This window comes from Nasonia vitripennis, chromosome 3 (genome assembly GCF_009193385.2).
Source record: "Nasonia vitripennis strain AsymCx chromosome 3, Nvit_psr_1.1, whole genome shotgun sequence".
In the NCBI taxonomy this organism is placed as follows: Eukaryota; Metazoa; Arthropoda; class Insecta; order Hymenoptera; family Pteromalidae; genus Nasonia; species Nasonia vitripennis.
The window spans coordinates 20176586-20191554 of record NC_045759.1 but is presented as its reverse complement, the minus strand read 5'-3'; the positions used below and the strand labels follow the sequence as shown (position 1 = coordinate 20191554).

The following is a 14969-nucleotide window of genomic DNA, read 5'->3' as shown; positions in this document are numbered from 1 at the left end:
TTCCAGTCAACTGGACTATGTGAGGTGATGCTATCTTAAAAATGTAACCTCTCACTCTTACACTACTACGAGCTTCCGAAGATTCCGTCGATCGTTCGAACGAACGTGGTTCATTACACCTGATCTCTATTATTTGTTTCTTTTCATATGTCTCAGGATCGGCGGAATCGACGTTGGAACCGAGACGATGAAGCCAAACGAACCGTGACGAGGACAAAACACTCTTGGAGCGTTTTGTGAATAATTATGCTTCTGGTTTGGCGTTCGGGGGCGGCATCGTCGCGGTTCTGAATTAAGATTAAAACTACAAAATCTACACATAGATATAGAGTACGGTACGGTTGTCGGCTCCAATCTACACAAGTGAACACATTATGTTTTTCCTTTCTTTTCCATTTCCTTCGAAGAGCTAGAGTCTCATGTGTATAGCTTGAAACGCGAGTGTGATGTTGCATCGAAAGGTAGTACAGAAAAGTATTTTTCGTTTTGAAAGAGAGCAAAATGCATACTCGAATCGATTTCCCGTGTACTCTTTCGATGCAGACGCTCCCGAAATCTCTCGGCGATCGGAGCAATCTCGAGCGTTTCCTCGAGATTCCGAGAGGGTATAGAGATGTGGTGAAGAGTAGAAAAGAGGGCCAGAAAGACTCGATAAATAGAAAAAAAAAAAAATTAGTGGCGGCTCTCTGAATCACCCACTAAAACTAAATTGCACGATCTATCTCGTTCGAAAGGATTGGCTCTACAGATGGACACTTGTCTCCGAGTGTGATCCCTCTGAAATCTAGTGCACTACAAGGCGCAATCCTTTCTTTGAAAAACACTACACCGAGAGAGTAAGAGAAAAAAAGAGGGAGCGATTCAGAGATCCGCCGAAACTTAAACCTACAACGAAACAACGACAATTTAAGAACAATGATAAGCCTCGCCGAGTGCAAGTCCGATAACAAGATAACGGACGGGCGAGAGGGGCATATAGAAGTGATAATAATCAAAACACAAGAGAGGGAGGGAGATAGCACGCCTCTCGTATTCAGCGTCAGCGGGCGAACAACCCACCAGAATGGTCAGCCGTGGCGTACTCGGTGAGCAAGGGCGAGCTGGCCAGAGCCGCGTAGTTGGCGTAGTCGGCGTACGGCGCGTAGATGAGTCCGTGGGGGTCACCGGCTGAGAGGAGAGAGCCCGGTGGGCCGGAGCCGTTGAGCAGCGAGGCGGCGGTCGTCGGCACGGATATCCTGGGCGACAGGATCAGCGGAGCTCCGAGAGGCGCGTTCTGGGCCCTCATGGGCTGTCCGAGGCCGGGAAGGAGACGCTGGCTCTCGGCTGCGGCGGCTGCCACGCGCCTCCACTCCTCGTCGCAGGCTGCAATGTCGAAGGCTAGGGTGAATCGTCGTGAGCCGCTCTTTCTTTGCGTTTTTCGAAGTTTCGCTTGTTAGCTTGTGTCTGGCGCTCGATGAGAATGTAGATACACGCGAAAAGCTATAGTCGCTGTGATTTTGAGAAATTAGCGCGTGAATTGGACACAAACTAACAACGTCGGATAATACCGGAGGGGGATGTTACCTGTGGCCGCGGCGACTTTGGTGTTGGAGTCCCTGTAGGTTCCGTTGATGATGGCCAGCTCCATCAGCTGCCTCTTCTTCAGCTCGTCCTCGCCGTCGGCTTGCTGAAATCGTAGCCAACCGTCAGAATCGTATCTTTACCGGTGGACCTTTGAACATTTTCCAGATTTTCTGGCACTTCTTAATGTATATAATTCAAGGAGACGTCGTTAGTCCATAGGAACAAGTTCTTTCACTCGTCTCTCGGATAAGAAGACAGGAAGGAGATTTTTCAGCAGGCGGAAACGGGGTTAACGACGCGCCGTGTTATATTCCTGCGGTGTTTTTGAACTTGGTTCCTCTCACTCGGTGAAAAATCGACGATTTCGAGCATAATATAGACGCTCTCGTTCGGGACAGACTATTTGTCGCGCGAGCTGCTCTCGCGTTTCACTTTCCCGAGCGAGCCTGCACTCCGAGGGACAGGTTACACGCTCGACCGACGTTATTCAGTTCAGATTCCGGATATTCATAGCGCATGCTTTACTTTAAAATTCGAAATAGATAATTCGAAGCTTCGAATACTTACTATCAATGCGCGCACACGAGTAAAAGAATACCTCGTGAAAATCGAGCCCACGTGCGCGGGCGCCCTTAATCGTCGCGAAACGAAAGCAGCCATCATCGCGTGGGAGTAATATTATAGCCGGAGAGCCAGAGCTTCGCCTCCGCTTTTAACTCGTCGCGCTCTCGTTTTCGATGCGCCGCGGAAAAGAGAGCATCGCGCGCTGCAGGTGCTTTTCTCCGCGGCGAAAATATAGAAATACACAAGCTGCGACCATCGTGTGGTAGCTTTGGAATATCGCGAAAGAGAGATGCCGACCCGATTTCGACGCTCTCGTACAGCTGGATTATTAATAATTTCGACGACGACGCAGAGGATGGCGGGCCGCGCGACAAATTTTCAGCGAGCCGTCTTTTGATTAATGACGAGAGAGATAGAGAGAGAGAGAGAGAGAGTGTTACGCAATATTCTAAATAAAATTTATCGAACGCCGGAAACACGAGCGCGTCGAGTTTGGGTTAGCGCACAAGAGGGGAAAAAGCAGAGGAGCGCGAGGTTACGAGTAACCGGAACTTTCTCACCACGGGCACGAGGAGCTTCTTCACTTCCTCGACAGCTCGGGCGAGCTTGAGGGTGGCTCGGTTCTCCGTGTCCTCGACTGTCAGCAGCACGTGGAGCTCGTCCGTCAGGTGCTCCCAGTTTGGCTTTCCTCTGTTCTGCTCCTCCTGAGAAATAAAGAAAATACGTGTTAGATGGTAGACGAATATGCACAAAAGTGATCAACGAATAATAAATATGTTTTTTTACGAGCTAGCCCCTATAGCGAAAGATCGTTACAATCATTTTTACTATAACGAGATTTCGCTGGGGGAGATGGGCGAGTGAAAGAATAAATTGGCCCCGTTACTTTGTCGGCGACTGCCAAACACAACAACCATGTTTGTACAATTAGGTAAATCATTGCGTGCAGCAGGACAAGACACAGATATACTATAATATACGCAAATTAAATTAAAAAACTGTAACGAATGACCTGGGGTGTACAGGTTCTAAGTATAATGGTGCTACAACTGAAAATTAATATATACATGTAAAAATGTAAACAACGCAGTGATACGTGCTTCTGAACGTTCAACAATATATATATACACACATATTCTCGTGCAGATAATAGCCGAGAAAAGTTCATCGAAGGACATGAAGAGATGAAATACTTACGTTCGTGCTGCGGTTCGAAAGCGCGCCAACAAGTGCAGCTTGAAAAACACAGGCAGGGAAAGTTTATTTTCCAAGGTTTCTTGGAAGATTATCAATAAGCGATGCGCGCGGCCCGTGTGTGTTTTATAAATAAAAAGCGAGCTCCAGACTATTCCGGACGCGCTCTGCAATCCGATTTTTCACTTGAATTTACATCATTTATTATTTTTAGAATAATCTTCGCGTATATTTTCTAATAAAGCCATAACCTCGATCCTCGCCGATGACTAATCCCTAATCAATGTTCACCGCGGGAGTAAAAAAAAAAACACATACATCACGACCAAAGTCATCGTCGTCGCCCACGCACGTACACACAAAGCGAGCGCGTGAAATCGCGTTGCAGCGTGCAACCATCATCGCGCGCGCTTGCATAATACACGTTGGCGCGCGTCCGCTGCAATTATGATTTTCCCTGAAAGATCCTCTCGCGGATGGATCGTCGCTATATAATACTATGCACACAGCGTATGTGCAATGTATGTATTATTGACCAACCGGGGGTTTCACCTGCGCACGCTCATGTGCACGGGCGAAGCGCGACTAATTTCACGAAAATATAAAAGGAGTCGCTCTCGCGTGGCAATATACGTTATATGATGCGTTTGAATTTCCCGCCAAAAGCGCGCCATCCATCTCCGTACAAACTCGCGTCAATCTACACCTCATCTGGCCAATTGGTCATACGGCTCTCTTCGTTGAAATTTCGAATAAGTATCCCTTTTGAAGTGGCCGCTGTGCACCGCGCGGAGACGATATCATGCGGGCGGCGCCGCCGTCGCGCGACTTCTGAGGCGAACTCGCTATAGGCGGTGGCCGATCGATCATGAGGAACACCCTTATAAGCCGTGTACGCGTCGTCGGCTATACTGTTTCTCCCCGATATGCCGACTCGATGACTCGATCGATTATACGTTATACTCGTTTACTTGCAACACCGTCGTGAAAAAGGAAACTTATCGAATTTACACGAGGAGAAGAGAAAAAAAAGCATCGTTATATCCTCTCGATTTGAGCGCTAAACCGCGTAATGACTCGGACGTCGAGTTATATATGCATCAGTGGTTACACCGACGCCGGCTGCACTATAAGCCTTTCGCAACAACTGGACGCGGTTTCGCGAACTTTGCTCGGTATACACACATAACGGGGCTTGTATAGAAGGGAAACGCGAATGTTCCGAGAAACGATTTTCCCCCAGCCATTTGCATACACAGTACACAGAGTTCGTATTTCCCGCCAAATTTCTCACATTCGACGACGAACTATTTTCCACAGCGAATATCGTACCAATGTACAGCGGATCTCGTTATAGGCTTTTAGATTCCGTGACGCGGCAGCGGTTGATTTCACGGGCAATTTGCCGCGACGACGAAAAACTATGCGACTACTCGCCTCCTCGGCGCATTCCTCGTATCGCGCGGATGCGCCAGTTTACGAGCTGCCGTTGCCGCTACTTATTACGGCGAAGAAAGAAAAAAGGCTCGACGAGTGTGTAACGTAGGATGATGCAGAGATAGATTCTGGCGCCGGTTCAAGAAGCTTCGAGCGCACCTCTTTCAACTGGGCCAACCCAATTCCTCTAATTGCTTCCTAATCATGTCGAGGTGCGGATATATAAGAGGAGTTTGCGCGATGCTTTATTTTCGTTTCAATTTTCCGTCACAACTGCTGATGCGGTTGGGCAACGTTTCATCTTCGCGTTTGTCACGTTGATATGTTAGATGCGAAGCTTAAATCTCTGGTTAATATGTGATTTTCGTATTTCGTATATAATAGACGTTGTTAATGAACGGCTTACCTTCTTTTTGTCCCTCATCGAGCCCTTGCCTCGGACCATGATTTTGCAGCCGGTCTCCTGTTCGAGCTGTTTCGCCGTCATTCCACGGGGTCCCAAAATCCTTCCCACGAAGTTGAACTGAAAGCACAGGCGAAAACAATAAACCATTAGTCAATTTTTCTCTCGGCCGCTCGATATAACGGCGATACCAGGCGTGTATGCGCAGAGAAAGACACGCCTGTCGAGATATTTCTCACCAATGGCACGCTGGCGAGATAAGCCACTCACTATTATCTCGAAACCATCGGAAGGTACTCGAGAGACAAATCTAATTAGCCTCTCTGAACTCCATCATTATCTCGAACTTCTTTCCCCCTATATCGGAGATAACAAGCCACAACGCGTTACGCGAAAACAATGCACTATCCGCAGCGATTTATTATAAACTACAGTCCCGCATCACCTGTCAGCTCATCAGCGGCGCCGTACCTCCTTCAATTCTCTTCTCCTGTATAATGGCACAGAGAGCTCCTTACGAGAGAGAGAGAGAGCGAGCGCAGTAAAATATAAAAATAAGGCGAGGCAGAGTTTGGGCTCGTCGAGAAAAGTACATCAGCGCGTCCGGCGCGCCCTCGTCATTATATGGTAATTACACGAGAAGCTACCGACGCGGAAATGGATGTACATAGCTTTGTGTACGTGTGCAGTAAACGATTGACCGGAGGAGTGTTACTCTATTTCTCTCTCATGCGCTTTCGATCATTGTCTCTGCCAAATCCGTCGAGATGGAGTAAAACGATTTTCTATATATATACCAGATCCTTATACGTCGAGTTAATATTCGAGTCATTATCTTGGTTAGAAGGGAAAAACGGTTCAAATTACATAGTACTTGCATCGCGAAAAGGCGATGAGTCCTTGATCGAGTGAATATTAGACGGCGATAGGCAAGAATTTGAATAAGAAGCTGCTCTAAAGTGAAATTGAGCAACGCCATAAAACTTAATGAGAAGCGCTGAGTGTCATGCATTTATCTGTTATAAACCTATAATATGTATAAGCTTGTCAACAAAGAAAAAACTGCGTCAAGATCGAGGAAGATCTTTGAATCTTCCCCCGGTATATTCATGACTTGTCAATCGAATAATCGAAGTGGGTTAGGTAGAAAGAAACTATTGAAAAAATTATTGCATCATGAATCAAATCAATTAATTTTTCGCATAACGTCCATTAGCGTAGGTTTTACCACTCGTCTTTAAAGCGGAGGCTTCAGAAAAATTTATCGATGTCGCTAAGTAGACGGTTTTTTCCATCTAAGACAGTGTTATCACAATATCACGGCGCAGACGGCCGTTGCGTCGCTCAAATCTGATTAGTTTATTACATGCTCAGCCGTGACCATGGGAATTCTCGCGGGGCACGAAACGGTAACGGCCGAAAAGTTTAACGCGCGTCGTAAAAAAAAGCAGTAAACGTCGAATCAGTAACGCCCGCATGTGCCGTAAACTAATCTAGACTGACATAAGGGTGAAAAACGCGGGGGAAAACGATGATCTAGTAGCTTGTAAACTTCGTCGGCGGCGATCGATCAAAGGCGCGTTTAATATTCTCTTGTGAAAAATTATTATCGAGAATTAACAATGCAGCCAGTCGTCCATTAAACACACAGAGTGAAAATAGAGACAGCGGGAAAACGGTCCGAAAATTCTCTCTCGTCGTGGGCGATCGAAATAGTTCCGGCTCTCTGCAAGCGCGGGTATTTCGAATGTGGGCTTGCGGGGAGCATTATGCAACGAGAAGCTGCAGATTCCCTTGCGCCAGCGATTAACGATCCTTTCATCGTCGTCGATTATCCGGCGCTTGCGCCGCGCGAGAACAGAAGCGATCCTGTAAACGAGCTGTATAAAGGGGGGAAAAATAGAACACTCACGGAAGTTTACAGGAATAGACTAGAAATGCAACTCGAAAATCGACATTTTTTCTTGAGATAATATAATAAACACTGCACAGGGCTACAATCGCGGCGGCGCAGTCTCACGCTTTCTCTCTCTCGCCGCGCGCGACGACGACCGTCGCCCTGTGAGCGCCTGCAGCGCTGCACCGGCATTATAATATACCATACGCTTTTATGTATACTTATGAGAGTCGAAGGGAAACCGTTGCCTCCGAGATCGAAGATTATGGATTTATTAGCGGGGCTTGATAAGTGCATTAATGTGTATAACACTCGGGGCGTTGCTCTCTCTCTCTCTCTCTCGCGAAAGTTTCGGTGTAGCATAAATGCAGAGCAATATTTTTTTTCAAAGCGAATTTCACCGAACCCTATAGCCGTCAATGTCACTGGAATTTCTCACATATACACAGTGCACTCGAGAAGTCCGTGCATGTGTATCTATTACAGAGGCCGCGGCGCCTAATGCGGCGAAACGTCATTACCGCGCGGTCACGAAAATTCGTGACCCGCCGCTCTCTCGGACTTGTCGTGTACAAGGCTGTCGCGGTAAGTATCCGCGCGGATGAAAAAGGAGAACCTACTGCGCTCTCTGTGCAGCAGAGGGTCGCCGGGAAAAAGAATCTCTCGACGCCGCGGATATGTATCGGGTCGCCCGAGGCGGAAGGTCATTCTGCGCTGCTGCTGATGATCGAGCATTTTTTCCTCTCCCTGCGTGGGAGTATTATAAGTATACGCGGTTTATTTCGAACCTTATGCCGAAGAGGTGCTTTTGCGAATTTCAAACAGACCTGCTGCAGAGGAGGCACTCAAAGTTTCAATCTTCGACGAATCCAAGCAAACTCTCTCTCTCTCTCTCTCTCTTGCGAGAGAGATATAACGAGCTCCGCTATAAATCTATAGGGACGGCGGCTATGTGTATACGATAACATCCCGACGCCGACGGAAACTTCCAAAAGCGATCGGCGTTGCATAACAATGCAGCAGTATAGGCGTCGAGCCTGGAATATTTAATTATTCGCTATGTTTGTTGAAAAATACTCGAGCGATTCCATTCGATTTCGCGACGGACCATCGAGATTCATCATACCGGTAAACAAGCTTCCATCCAACCACTTCGATCTTTCTCTCTCTTGCATACAGCCGGCACACGGCCGTGTAAATATAGCCTCTGCCCCCCCCCCTCCCCCTCTAGGAAGCTTATAGCAGTGCGCATATACACAGCCGCAGCGTCGAGATATTCATGCGCAGCGCGAGAAAGAGAGCGTAAAGTCGGCAATAGGGGCGGCTTCCGAAGCGGATCGCGCCGAGTCTGCCTTGTGCGGCTTATAGCCGAGCGAGTATGTGTAAGCTGCTGCAGCGCGGGAGATTCTATTCCCGGCGCGGGACAGAAATAAACAGCTGACTGCGCGCACGCGGATATCTATATGTGAGTTTTCAGCTCAGCCGATCTCTCTGCTCTGCGCTACTGCGTGTCGAAACTTTTGGGCTGGAATTTCGAAGCTCGAGGAGATCGTTTCTGCTTTCGTTTCATTCATTTTATCAAACTCGTAATGTATATTACTCGGATTTCGTTCGAAAATCGAAGCAGCTCGGCTTTCTCTCTCTCTCTCTCTCTCTCTCTCTCTCTCTCTCTCTCTCTCTCTCTCTCGACTTCCTAAATTTATCATCCGCTGGCCAAAGGTCCAATAATTAAAATTGAAGAAAAAAGCTATCAATCGTTTTGTATATACTCACGTCTGGGTGCTCTTTGACAGGTACGTAGACTTTTTCTGTGAGTGTCGTGACTTCTCCCTCGGCTTCTGGAAGGATGAGCGGGTCCTTTTTCACGCCGCTGATTTGGAAGAGGCTCGCTCTGACTTTGGCGATTTCTGAAAAACAAAAGACGAGAGAGCGTATTAATTAATTGTGCCGGGATTTTAAAATGTACGAACAGAATCAAAAGTGCACATCTAATAGAGCTAATTTTCCTCGAAACTGATGACATCATTGATCAGAGAGCCACAGCAGCACTGGCGCTGATGTCATCTAGCGCGAGCGCGAGTCTCACTCGATTCGAGACCAGTTTATTCCCTTTTCAGGACTCCCCCAAGGCCATACCAAACTGAATCAGGCTATCTCCTCTATCCCAACGAATTTCAAAGTCCAATTAAAAACCGGCGCAAAAACTCCTCGTCGTCTCCTCTGAAGAAAAGTATAATCACAGCCTCCCACGCACTTGAGAGAGAGAAAAAACGAGCTACTCGCACGCCCATATACAGGCGAGTAAGGAGGAGGCAACAACAACAACAACAACAACAATAACGAGCACCACTGCAGCCTATGAGCAATGCGGCCTTGACACAGTGGGGCAATTACATTACGCCTAGCCGCGCCTGACGACGATGATGCCTGGCCGTCGACGTCTCGGTAGCGCGCGCTAAGTGCTGGATCCCGTCTCGGTGTCGCTCAGTGGATTAATTAGCGACACCGGAGAGTGTATATGTGCAAGCGACGCCGAGGCTCGATTTTCATCCGTTGCAGGGCAGAAAGAGCTATAACAATGGAATTCATGAAGTCACCGGAGTTGTACACAAGTATAGAAGATATTTGAGTATTCCAACCGCGCCCTGAGATGGAATATGCCATTGCCGCATCATCGCTAAATGACGGCGGCTTGTTTAGATTTATAAGCGGTGCGCGTAATACCATAGGTGTTGGGATAAATTATCGGCTGTCGTTTTAGACGTATAATTTATATGCTTCTGATTTACGACGATTCAAAATTCGGTGCGTAATTAAATTTCTTCCCATCGAAGAGAAACTTTTCCCGCGAGAAGATGACGGGCGTCGTTCACGAATCCAGATAAATTACACCTGCAGTGTACACTTTTTTCGCCATTAGAACTTTCACCCAACGCGATGAAAAAAAAAACAGCTTCTTTCGATCTCGTAAATCGTATGGACGAGTCGAGCTGTCCCTATATATATATAGCAACGAAATAAAAAAGCATCCGCGCATAATGCAGCCATTCAGAGAGTCAGTCTCTTCCCATGACAATCATCGCTTCCGCGTGTACACGGCCAACTAATATCCTCGCAAGAGATAATAGTAGCGGGTAATTTCACGAGGAAGTAAAAAGCTGGGACACACAACACACAACAAAGCGATGAAAGTGCTGTGGCAAAAGGCGTGGCGTTGGCGCGAAATGGAAACCGCTCTCTCGATGTATGTGTGGGTGTGTGTGAGAGAGATCCTCCTATCCGTCTTTATCTCTCTCTCTCTCTCTCTCTCTCTTGGGTGTCTGGACTGTGTCTTATGCGGATAATTGCTAGCTTCGGTATAACGAGGTTGCCTTTGCGGCTCGCTGGGGAATTCGGGACTTCTGATGGGACAAGATCGTCGCACCGCAATATTCCGACAGAGAGACGTGATCTCGGATTGTTTTATTCCGCGGTTATATAGAAGCGACGTCTCTCCTCGTTGTTCGGCTCTGTCGAAATGAGAGCCGTTGCAGCCAAGTTGCGAAACGTTTACGAGCGCATATCTCCGAAAGATGACGTGCATCCGCAATTACCGCAAACTGCCGAATAAACGCTTTCACCAGGCCCATATAGACCGGTGTGTATAGCGATTAATTAAATTTCATATACGCAGCTATTTTCCCAGTTAAGCTCCAAGACAGCTTTATACAAGTTTACAGCGTCGCCCAAAACGCGCTCGTTACGCAATAATTGCATCAGTGCGAAGAGGAGGCGATTAGCCATTTTTTTCTTTTTCGTCGCGTGAGAAGGCAGCTCTTCGATCGTGAAAATTGCGTTTTGTTCTGTACACACACACACACACACACACAGCCGCGGTTGCATTATAGCCAGGCCCGTTAGCGTATTATGCATAATTTATCGTTATTATAATGTCGTGCGGGAGAGAAGGTAGCAGTCGCTACTCTAGACGACGTCTTTGAATCCACTAATTACTTCTTCGAGCGAGTCTTCCGAGTCCAATAATTACATTTGATTGAGCATATCTCTTTGTTGCGTATACGTCAGTATCATGTCACAGTAGCCCCATGCGATTAACTCCGTCCGCTAATCTACATTATCCCTGGGATTTTTAATTGCGCGCGATAAGCATCGGCCGATTAAACGCGGAGATTAGAAACGCTTGGTGGGCAGGTACGCTGTACATTAAGAATATCATATCCACCTTCGAGCGTCAAACAGCGAAAAAAAATCCTGCGATAACGCGCGCGGTGCTTTACAACCTCGTAATTCACGCGCGTCCAAATGACGTTATAAAATCCGCGGCTGCAAAGCTGTGGGACGCGCAGAAAACCGCTGCAATTTTCCCTCGAGCGGCGTCCCCGCATAATACATCTCCGAGACGTCGTCCTTTCGAAGGGATAGTCCTTCGAGAGAGAAAAAGAGAGATGACCGCCTACCGATAAGGTAGCAGCGAGTTAACGGCCCCATACCACAGCAGCTCGCGCAACGGAGGTTAATGTTCCCTTGCCGCGCGCGGCGCTGCCCCACTTTCTATATGTGCAGCTTGCGACCTCTCGAATAATGCGCCGAGAGCTCTGTCTTTGCCGATACACGAGCTGATGATGCCTTGAGCTGTTGTCTCTTTGTCCGAGCGCCGAGTGTTTGCTTTGGCGACTTTTTCATACTAATGCGCGAGAGATTCTTCTCTTCTCTTTGTCCGGCCGTCTGTCGTTCCCGATTTCGTATACGTTTCAAGATGTATAGCTGTGCGCACGTGTATGAACAAATTTCAGATAAGACAACGAGCGCCTACAGCGTGTACTAATTAACGGAATTGAATCGTTGCGTGCAAAGGGTAATTATTTCTCAATGCAATCGACAAGATCAGCACAAGCAAACGGACAAGCATTACTCTGTGTGCGCATAAAGCCGTACCTTCAGAGAGCGGCTCTCTCTCTCTCTCTCTCTCTCTCTCTCTCGCGTTGCGCAAAAATCGGAAAAAGAAGCCGTTCATCTCGGAGAGAGAGAGAGAGAGAGAGAGAGAGAGAGATTATTCCTCCGCGGATCGTTGTGCACCAAGTCCTAATATGCATAAAAGTAGCCGACGTCTCGTCACTCGCGGGTAATAATGCCTTTCGGTTAGCAGCTCTCTGACTCATTGATTCTCGCGTAGTACAGGCAGAAATCCGTGTTTAGGAAAGATTTTCATGACTCAGAGATAGCCTATAGTCAGAAGCTTTTCTGCGGTGCGGATAGATCGGCCGTCGATGCACTTTTCGAGCGATTTTTAAACGTTGCTGCGCTTTGAGTCACGTCTGCGCGTCTGAAAATGGAACTGCGAGATTACTTCTATCTCCGCTCTGATGATAAGTAGACGATGTTGCTACGCATCATACAGCTCGATGATGTGAATCCCGCGAAAATCCACATTATATATCCGCGGCGTCTCTCGCGGCAAACAGCTTCTCGGGGCAGAAAAAGCCCTATACGCGTTGACGTAACTTTGCTCGCTTTGCCTTGAACCGATCGCTGCCGCCACACTATACTGGCACGCGAAAAGAGATTATATACCTGCATCGTATCGGAGAGGAGAGCGAAGTGATTCACGAGGCGAACAATGCGCCGCAAGAGCTGAATGAGAATTGCCGCCGCCAGCGCGCGCGCGCGCGCTATTATGAAGGTGATTAGGCGATTTAATTTAATCGCTTCGTGTCGGCGGTATATTGTATACATAGTAACGTTGATGTACCAATTTCTTCACAATTACTTCCGGCGATCACAGGATCGCTGGGAGCGATTTTTTCGAAACTTCTGAAGAAAAAGAACGAGAACGCGAAATATGCGCGCATTTTTTATCCGGTCATCGTGCCTTATTTCTTTTTTACTCCTCTCTCCCGTAAAAGGCCTCTTACTCTGTGTACGAGTATATACGCGCAAACGGTACTCCGGTGCGCCGTATTCGGCGACTGCTGCACTTTTCGCGTCCCTCCCTCGCTTTCGAAGTCACTGGCCTACTAAAGAGCCGGTCGACGAGAGGCTCGCGCGGCTTTTTTTTTTGTTTTCCTCTTCCTCTCTCTCTCTCTCTCTCGAAGATAAGAGAAAAATCCTCTCGATGCGAATTTCAACGCGTCAAGTGCGGCTCTTTCCTCTTGTGTTTAATTAGATGATAGCATTATACACGAGCGCTTGTGATAAACGTGCTTTAACAGATGCAGGCTTATGGCTTATCTTATCTCTCGGTGTAATAATTGCTTAATTTTATAATTCGACTCGAGCGCGGCTGTGTTTTTAAATGCATAATAGCTGACGACAATGGGGTTCAGCGGGAGACAAGTGTTCCAGGGCTTGATCTATGCGAAAGTTATTAATATATAACTTCTGTTTTTTGTGCCACTCCTTCGTGCTCGTGCGCGCCTTATCTCGCCGGCTCTCGCGCACATATGACTGCGTTTCGTTACTGCCGTTCAGAGTGCGTTTAGTGCTCGACGTTGCTGAAAATTTCCTTTCCGGAATGCCGGTGAATCACTGGTATTTTTTTCAAAAGGATGTATGTGTTTCTGGTTATTTTCTCCGGAGAGATATGCCAACGAGGATAAAATGTAGATCTTATACGTTCTAATTTGCTCGTTGTTATTTATACGTTTGAACGTGTGCTACGTGTCCTCCTCTCCATTTCTCTCTCTCTCTCTCTCTCTCTCTCTCTCTCTCTCTCTCTCTCTCTCTCTCTCTCTCTCTCTCTCTCGGCTGCTCGTTGATCTCGTTTAATCATTGCATAAGCTGCAACTCATCTTATATAGACATACGAGTGTTCGCGAGTAATCGCTCGCTTTTTATACCGTCATTGTCTATATGTGTGCACGTAATTTTATACCGGCGATTGTAATTCTGATTGATGGCAAAATTCGTTATACGTGAGCCGTTTACGTAAAATGTGAATGAAATAAAATAATGATACACATCGATACACACACACAAGGCGTTACGTAAATTCGCTCTTGACGTTTGATTGAGCCGTGGAGATATATAAATAAGATCGAGAGTAAGAACGGCGCGATGTGTTATTATGCCATTAGCGTCAGGGTGTTGTTAATAAAGGAATTTGAAAAAGTGTACACAGCGCAATCCTGATTGGCAGATATTAAATATTTACATATTATCCACCCATGAGCGCATTGCAGAAATCTCATAGTGTGCACGGATAGCAGCGGACACTTCCAAGAAAATTTTATTACAGCCTTTACGGTACGCGGGTGCCGTTCATTACGCATTCAAAACTAAAACAAAGGTCACACACAGCGATTTACTAGCCATAAAATTACACACACACACACGCACACACATACCGGCGAAAAACTACGGTGGTAAAAACGCCGCGCATAACAATAGAGTCGGTCTGGTTGACCAAAAATTCCCACGCTAACGCTCGCAGACTCCGTTTTTCAGGCTATCAAACTCCCTCGCCTGTGTAAGGCTCGTTAGTTTTCTCTCTGCGCTGTATGTGCGCATTGCTAACCAGTCAAATCAGCCGAGCCGCTTTACCAGACTCTTGAATTGAATTTGATTTAATGTGCGACCGGTTCTCCCTCTTATGTACACTTTTTGCAACCGATGCTGCGAAATTCCATAGCCGAGCCGCTCAATTACGTGTTTTCTTTCAACGAGCCACACGCGTGACGAGAGACTCTTATTAGAGAAGGCGTCTGTGTGTGCTGCTGGCTTTTATTGTTTTCGAACGTAAAGTACGCGACGACGAACGGGAAGAGAGGCGACGACTACTACTGTACAAGTGATTCTTCAAACTGGAGCTTGGCTTCTTTTTTATTATCGTTAAAGTTTTAGTGTTTCTTTTTTTGGGATGAAAATAAGATATTCACGCTGTTTTTAGCATTTCAGAAAATATTCGAGTTCCCC

At 47.0% G+C, this 14969-nt stretch overlaps 1 protein-coding gene across 6 annotated transcripts in view; it reads right to left on the bottom strand.

Moving 5' to 3' along the window:
* The window catches only part of LOC100120734 (protein held out wings), a 45646-nt gene that overhangs the window by 12829 nt on the left and 17848 nt on the right, over nucleotides 1–14969 (bottom strand). For 2 of the 6 annotated variants that reach the window (XM_031927242.2, XM_032597827.1), the window contains exons 2-6: nucleotides 8832–8965; nucleotides 5165–5281; nucleotides 2691–2831; nucleotides 1564–1666; nucleotides 1060–1377 (exon numbers count right to left, since the gene is read on the bottom strand). In XM_031927242.2, coding sequence (XP_031783102.1) covers nucleotides 1060–1377; nucleotides 1564–1666; nucleotides 2691–2831; nucleotides 5165–5281; nucleotides 8832–8965 — 813 coding nt within the window. Of the gene's footprint in view, nucleotides 1–1059; nucleotides 1378–1563; nucleotides 1667–2687; nucleotides 2832–5164; nucleotides 5282–8831; nucleotides 8966–14969 lie in introns of all 6 variants that reach the window. The other 4 variants (XM_031927241.2, XM_031927240.2, XM_031927243.2 and 1 more) reach the window with 3 other exon arrangements.